The sequence below is a fragment of the Oncorhynchus gorbuscha genome, linkage group LG16 (genome assembly GCF_021184085.1).
Source record: "Oncorhynchus gorbuscha isolate QuinsamMale2020 ecotype Even-year linkage group LG16, OgorEven_v1.0, whole genome shotgun sequence".
Lineage (NCBI taxonomy): Eukaryota > Metazoa > Chordata > Actinopteri > Salmoniformes > Salmonidae > Oncorhynchus > Oncorhynchus gorbuscha.
In genome coordinates this window covers 31,927,068-31,935,114 of record NC_060188.1, presented here as the reverse complement: position 1 = coordinate 31,935,114, position 8,047 = coordinate 31,927,068, and the positions used below count along the sequence as shown (strand labels likewise).

The window sequence follows — 8,047 nt, the reverse complement described above, 5'->3', positions numbered from 1 at the left end:
TTTTTTGTAATCAAACCAAAAGTGAACCGACCTCCAAAAAGCACTAATCACTCAGCAATACCAACCTGAGAAGAGAAGGAGACAAACAGAGGAAGCATTCAGAGTGAGTCAGTTGTTCTTGAGGCATTTTTTAAATTTATTTTAGTTTGTTCGTTCACAGCTTCATCTTTTGGTGTGTTTTTACAACAGCTCATTACCAAAGGAGAGAGGGGAGGAAAGGAAAGGAAAGGAGCAGTGCCAGAAAGTTGAAATAGAGATGGACAGATAAAGATAAAGAGTGAGGGAAGCGGGACAGAGTAAAAGGGGGGTGAAGTAAAATGACTTTCTCTCACTTTGAAATATCTACATTATTATTTTAACTTGAGGTTATTGGCCTTCCAGGCGGTCTGATAACTATACATAAACAGAAACACATACGTTTTGTATAAAAAGGAAAAAAATAAATAGGTTGTGGTTGGGAGTGGTGGAGAGGGGTAAGTTAGCGGGGAGCCACGACCCCATTCCTCCAGTGCAGTAGTAGTAGTGCGCTTGAGTGGGAGAGAGCTGGGTGTCAGTGAGGGCAGGTGGAGGGATGAGGGGGGGGGGGCTGCAGACTGGGAGAGAGAGAATATCGGGGGCCGGGTGGTGGAGCGCTAGTCGGTTTAGGGATGTGTCTATTACTCGTGCACCAGGGCAACGAACTCTGAAAGAGAACAAGGAGAGACAAGAGGTTAGAGCACTCTGTGGAGTCTGTGGAAAATCGGATGACACTATGATGACACAGATGACACAGGTGAGTAGATGTGTCCGTCGGTCAGAGAAATAGTTTACTTACCGTCGATGCCGATCATGCCGTCTCCGTCCTTGTCGGCTTCGTTTAAGAACGCTTTGGTTTCTTTGTCGGTCAGGTCCCTGCCATCTGAGGCAAATCCCTTCAGTACGAACCTATGGACAACAGGAGGATGGCAGAGAGATTTGAATAGAGACAGTACAACAACTAGGAATGCTCTGGTGCCTAAACAGTTAAACGTGAGTGTTTGTTTGTGGATATGGGATGTGGATGCATGTCCGCGTGGTCACTGGATAGTCACCACGCACTGTATATTATTTAATAAATGAAGGTGTAGTTAGTCAAAGTGTCGGTGTGTGGGTGTCTCTCTGTCTGTGTCTTTCTGGTTGTGTGTGTCTCTTACTTGAGCTCCTCCTCCTCTATGAACCCGCTGGCATCAGCGTCCAGCACCAGGAAGGCTTTCTTCACATCCTCAGCTGACTTGGCCTTCAGACCCACCATCTCAAAGAACTTCTTGTGGTCAAACGAGTCAGCCGCTGCACGGCATAATACACACACAGTTTAGTGAACACACACGCATGTGCGCACACACACACACACAGAGTACAGACACAAATGGAGGCAGGCACGCACATACATATGCACACACGCGACAGGCACGCATGCACACAGACAGACCGCATGGCAAGTGGTACCGGAGTGCCAAGTCTAGGACAGAAAGGATTCTCAACAGTTTTTACCCCCAAGCCATAAGACTCCTGAACAGGTAATCAAATGGCTACCCCGACTATTTGCATTGTGTGCCCCCCCCCAAACCCTCTTTTTACGCTGCTGCTACTCTCTGTTTATCATATATGCATAAGTCACTTTAACTATACATTCATGTACATACTACCTCAATTGGGCTAACCAACCAGTGCTCCCGCACATTGGCTAACCGGGCTGTCTATCTGCATTGTGTCCCGCCACCCGCCAACCCCTCTTTTACTCTACTGCTACTCTCTGTCCATCGTATATGCATAGTCACTTTTTAACCATATCTACATGTGCATACTACCTCAATCAGCCTGACTAACCGGTGTCTGTATGTAGCCTCACTATTTTATAACCTCGCTACTGTATATAGCCTGTCTTTTTACTGTTGTTTTATTTCTTTACTTACCTACTGTTCACCTAACACCTTTTTTGCACAATTTGTTAGAGCCTGTAAGTAAGAATTTCACTGTAAGGTCTACTACACCTGTTGTATTCGGCGCACGTGACAAATACACTTTGATTTGATTTGAGACAGGCACGCACGCACGGATGCTTGCACACGCACACACTCACACACACAAAAAAACAGCATGGGATTGAAAATAAATATTGGAGGACCTGACCAGTCGCACATCGAACAAAAAAAAACAATACATGAGCTGCCTGGACACAGCACTCCAGAGGCTAAACGTTAATGCTAAACAATCATGAAGAAATGACTATTGTTACACGATGATACAACGTTTGTCTGAGTGTATGTGCGTGTGTGGATTCTGTTGTGCCAGTGGTCATATCAATTCTATAGGTTAGAGGACTGTGCCAACACCAGGACTAGCTGCTATCTTCTGGCAGATGTGTTACACAATACCAGTATTTACACTATTATAATTATGTCAGATATGATGTGCTATTACAGTATCATAATTATGTAAAAATGTGTTGATCCCAAATGGGACCCTACTTCCTATATTGGAGGGCACTATAGGGAATAAGGTGCTATTTGGGACACGTACAATGTGTTTGTTTGACCAAGGAGCTCCTCCTATTAACACTTTAGTATAGAGAACACATATTCGCCACTAACGTGCAATACAATAAATTAATTTGACCTTTACTAAGTATAATTAGGCATTTATTTTGCCTCTATTCAGTATTTTCTTGTTTACACATTGTGGGATGGTTTCCCATACACAGATTAAGCCTAGTCCTGGACAACAACAGGAAAACTTTCAATGGAGAATCTTCATTGAGAATGCTTCTTAGTCCTGGACTAGGTTTAATGGATGTCTGGGAAACTGTTCCTAAATGTGATGTAAGAAAATAAAATGGAGTAAAAGGTGTTTGGTCACCTGCGAATGCGTCTAGGGCTTTCTTGATATCGGCAGCGTTGAGAATGCTGTTCATCGCCATCTCTGCAACTGGAACGTCAAGGGGAGGGGAGGGGAACCAAGTTAAACACAAGGGTACATGAGAGCAAAGGGAGCAGAGAGAGACATTCTCATATTACACTGCTGAGACTTGTGAACTAGAGCAAGAAATCAGGGCGAGAGCGAGATATTAAGAGAACAAATTAGAAAGGAGGGAGGAGGAGAAACAGGAGGGGGGTGGAGGTGCTCAGTTCTCCATTTAGTGTGTGTGTGTGTGTGTGTGTGTGTGTGTGTGTGTGTGTGTGTGTGTGTGTGTGTGTGTGTGTGTGTGTGTGTGTGTGTGTGTGTGTGTGTGTGTGTGTGTGTGTGTGTGTGTGTGTGTGTGTGTGTGTGTGTGTGTGTTTTGGGAGGGGGCTGGGGTTATTATAAGAGAAAAATGGCTGGTCTCCAGGCGTCTACTCAGCAAGGTTAGTGCCATAGGATCTGTGCCTTGTGCTGTGTCGGACATACCATAGAACAAGAACAAGAGCTGTGGAGCTAGGAGGCCGTTGGACATACCACAGAGTTGGAGCTGTGTAGAGCTATAGTGTGGGCCGGGGGCTCCTTCTGTCTCACACTTTGAAAGGCGAGCAGTGTGTCCAACTCTGTGTGCCACTGAAGTCAATTGCTTCTTACTTATAAACGTATCACCTTACCCTTCCTACCCCAGTGCCCATCTGTCTCCGAGGAGAGGAGAGCTGGGGAGTGAGTGGTGTTGACTAAGGGGTTATTGAGGAATGGATTTGTGGGTTGAGGTATGGTTGCTGTGTAGTGGCCATGCTATGATATCGTGCGAGGGCAATTTATAGTCTATTTTTGGATTCGTTTACGTCTGCAATGGCCCCCGAGGGGTGGCCCTACTCCAGGACGTCAGGACCGCAGGGCCAAGTAGGGTGCTCTAAGATATTTCCCTAAGACACAGCTGAAGCAAAGGCTCATGGGAGTGAGCAAAAAGGCCCAGCTAGACATATATAGTACAATAGAGCTCGCCAGCTTGTAGTCCTAAAAAACTGAAATGCGTTACCTCTGGCTCGTTCAGCCATTCCTATGGAGGAAATGAATTGGGAAAGAATGGGGTTTTGGGATAAACGCCGAAAAAAAGGTCTGAGGTTAACGCAGGCTTAGGAGATCTTATAAGTTTTGTTCTATAAGATAATATCGTTAGTTAAAATGACCTTTATGAATTATGAAGCCTTTCCCTTTCAGAAAAAACACAACATTTCACATGTGAAATCATTTGAAACTGTGTTTTTGGAACACTTCATATTTTTTTCATGTGATTTTCCACATGTGAAATCATGTGGTTTTTCCATAAGGGGGATGCCAGCAATCTGAATTTCCGACTACACAACCAGGTATGTGGCCACAGATTTATAGGCAAGAATAAAAGGTCAAAAGTACACATAAGGTACCTTCGGAGATACACAGGAATTCACATGGTACTGGCAGGGCCGACTAAATGCAGGGGCTTACCCCAAAAATACATAGTATATATTATATATAATAATATAATATAATAATAATAATATAATAATATATAATAATAATAATATAATAATAATAATATATAATATATGCCATTTATCAGACGCTTTTATCCAAAGCGACTTATAGTCATGTGTGCATACATTCTACGTATGGGTGCAACTGCCAACCACAGGAGGATTCAGGAGCCCACTCTCAATGAGTGTAGATAGCCTGCTGCTGCCTGGTGCCACCCTGCTAATCGTTAGATCAAGGGAGGAGATACATGTGACTGGTCAATTGTGTGAGTCAGGGCAGGGGCCAAAGCCCATAAGGGACCCAGTTATTATGTATACATGTTTTTTTTTCAACCACAGGAGCCCGTCCTCAAAATACAACAGAGAGCATAATTTAGCCACAGAGGAACAATAGTTTCAAAAATATTACTGTGGATAAAATGTTATCACAAGCACATACAGGTAACTGCCAAAATAAAGGAAACACCAACATAGTGTCTATGAAGGGTTTGGCTACGAGCTGTCAGAATAGCTTCAATGCGCATTGGCATAAAGACTACAAGTGGACCTAAAACAAACCGTGCCAGTAAAATAGCTGGCTAAATAGTGGACAGAACACATGTTGGGTTATTGAGCTATGATCCAGCATGTCAGATCAGAATACAGAATACAGAATACTGGAGGCATGGCTTTCAGTTCTTTTTGGCCACCTGTGAAAGTAAATGCTGTTCCGGTTAATCTGTTCTGTTGTATTGTCAACACATGTTAAAGTTGAGCACTGACACTTTTTTTTGTAACCAAGGGAACAACACTGTACACTAACCATAGCCTTGTTTTTGTTGTATGTCTTAACACGTTCCAAGCAATAAGTATGAACCCGGTGGCACTGCAGAAACTTTGATGCACTCAACCAAGCGGTTGAACGTTTAAATCCCCTAAATATTTATGTATACTCTATGTCTAGCACTGCTAGCTTTAGGTTAATGCAACATTGGTGGTGATAATTGGGCAATTATTGACTTGATTCTGGGCAGGTTTTAGTAAAGTGCAGGAATGTATTATTGCCAATACGTCTGTAGCCCTATCTCTTTTATGCTCACAGACCTGGTGGTGTAGCTGGACATTTCAGATGGGTATCAATGAAGAGGTTATACTGTGGTCACACTAATTGAAAACCGAATACAGCAGCATACTGTCATTGTATAGAAATAACACCTTGAAGTTGTTGTATGTATACTTTTGCAAACATGTATTCTTGGCAATATACAGTATGTATGACCAATCTCTTTTATGTCCACAGGCCCGGTGGCGCTGGAGGAAGTTCAGGTACCTACCAACAAAGAAGTTGTGAGTTAAAATCACAACTGAGGTTTAGTCCCAAGTAATCCAGAGGTCCATGACACAAGGATCTTAAAAGGTTGTCGGTGATGTCCTGGGAACTAGACTAAACTTGGAGGGGGCCATGACTGTTTAAACTGAATGCATGTCAATTATGCCGTTTAAAGTCAAATATTTTCAATGACATCCGACACCTGTGTTTCACGTGCTCAAGTGTGCTCACGTGTAGTTTCATGGTATCACATGTTGAAATATGCCATCCCCACGTTGTCACATTTATTTCCCATGAGATCATAATTTTGCATGTGTTACCATGGTCACAGGTTTTCCCATAAGGCTTATGTGGTTTATGTTTGTTTTGATTACATAAATGCTTCAAAATTCACAAAAAGTGATATTAGCAGATGAAGATTATCTCATGGAACAAAAAGTACAAATTCTCCTCAGACTATAAATTAGCAGTTTATCCAAAACCCCTCCAAACACCCCATTTATTTCCCCATAGGCTTTGGCCAATGAGCCATGGGGGAGATAGTGCCTACAAAAAGATGCCATTACTATTGCTCTCTACAGGATCCTACAAGACCCTATTTAGTAGTTAGCCTCTTTCCACAGTTTGTCCTATGCGAATGCCTCAACAGTCAGCCTCATCTTAGTGAGATATAGTGCTTTCTTCCACCCAACCCCTTTCTAACACTCCTCCATTTGTCTAACCCTTTGGCTCCAATGAAAAGTAGAAATATGAAACCCTCCTTTTTTCCTGCGTGAGAGCCGGCTGTGCCCTTCTTCTCACCCAGAGGTGAGGGAAATCCAACCGCGCCTCAGGAGAATGGACCGACTCCTAGCCTTCAGTACAACAGCTGCATGGTGTGTGTGTGCGTTTGGAAGAAGGGTTCTGGAGATCAAGGGAGAATGCACTTGCGTCTCAAGAAACCCGAGCCCCTTAAGTTAAGCCCCCTCGATCTCAGTTTACTATAACATGTGTAAGTTTGTACTCGGTCGTTTGTAGTGTCAGTGTGTGAGTGAGAGTGTCTATGAATGTGTGGCTTTGCTAATATGTCTGTGACGTGTGTGAACTTAGATTTGATTTTTGTGCTTGGTGTGTGTGTGTGTGTGTGTGTGTGTGTGTGTGTGTGTGTGTGTGTGTGTGTGTGTGTGTGTGTGTGTGTGTGTGTGTGTGTGTGTGTGTGTGTGTGTGTGTGTGTGTGTGTGTGTGTGTGTGTGTGTGTGTGTGTGTGTGCTCCCATGGGGTGGGGATGAGTTTGTGTGTGTTATTGTACATGCATATATGTACGTCTGTGTGCTGTTGAGATAATATTTTGCAACATTGTGTGTCGGGACACATATACAGTTGAAATCAGAAGTTTACATACACCTTAGCCAAATACATTTAAACTTAGTTTTTCACAAATCCTAGTAAAAATTCTCTGTCTAAAGTCAGTTAGGATCATCACTTTATTTTAAGAATGTGAAATGTCAAAATAATAGTAGAGAGAATGATTTATTTCCGCTTTTATTTCTTTCATCACATTCCCAGTGGGTCAGAAGTTTACATACACTCAATTAGTATTTGGTAGCATTGTCTTTAAATTGTTTAACTTGGGTCAAACGTTTCGGCTACCCTTCCACACGCTTCCCAAAATACGTTGGGTGAATTTTGGCCCATTCCTCCTGACAGGACTGTTGTAACTGAGTTGTCCTTGTCGCACACGCGTTTTCAGTTATGCCCACAAATGTTCTATTGGCTTGAGGTCAGGGCTTTGTGATGGCCACTCCAGTACCTTGACTTTGTTTTCTTTAAGCCATTTTGCCAGAACTTTGGAAGTATGCTTGAGGTCATTGTCCATTTGGAAGACCCATTTGCGACCAAGTTTAAACTTCCTGACTGATGTCTTCAGATGTTGCTTCAATATATACACATAATTTCCCACCTCATGATGCCATCTATATTGTGAAGTGCACCTGCAGCAAAACACCCCCACAACATGATGCTGCCACCCCCGTGCTTCACGGTTGGGATGGTGTTCTTCGGCTTGCAAGCCTCCCCCTTTTTCCTACAAACATAATGATGGTTGTTATGGCCAAACAGTTTTGTTTCATTAGACCAGAGGCTTCTTCCCTGCTGAGCGGCCTTTCAGGTTATGTCAATATAGGACTAGTTTTACTGTGGATATAGATACTTTTGTACCTGTTTCCTCCAGCATCTTCACAAGGTCCTTTGCTGTTGTTTTGGGATTGATTTGCACTTTTTGCACCAAATGACGTTCATCTTTAGGAAACAGAACGCATCTCCTTCC

The 8,047-nt window shown here is 43.1% G+C and overlaps 1 protein-coding gene across 2 annotated transcripts in view; it reads right to left on the bottom strand.

Annotated features, from left to right (window-relative positions):
• Positions 1 to 115: 115 nt before the first annotated feature.
• LOC123999211 (parvalbumin-7-like) overlaps positions 116 to 8,047 on the bottom strand; it is a 44,598-nt gene continuing 36,666 nt past the window's right edge. For both annotated transcript variants that reach the window (XM_046304753.1, XM_046304752.1), the window contains exons 2-5: positions 2,875 to 2,943; positions 1,173 to 1,305; positions 815 to 924; positions 116 to 682 (exon numbers count right to left, since the gene is read on the bottom strand). In XM_046304753.1, the coding sequence (XP_046160709.1) occupies positions 657 to 682; positions 815 to 924; positions 1,173 to 1,305; positions 2,875 to 2,935 (330 nt within the window). In that variant the 5' untranslated portion in view covers positions 2,936 to 2,943 and the 3' untranslated portion in view covers positions 116 to 656. The remainder of the gene's footprint in view (positions 683 to 814; positions 925 to 1,172; positions 1,306 to 2,874; positions 2,944 to 8,047) is intronic.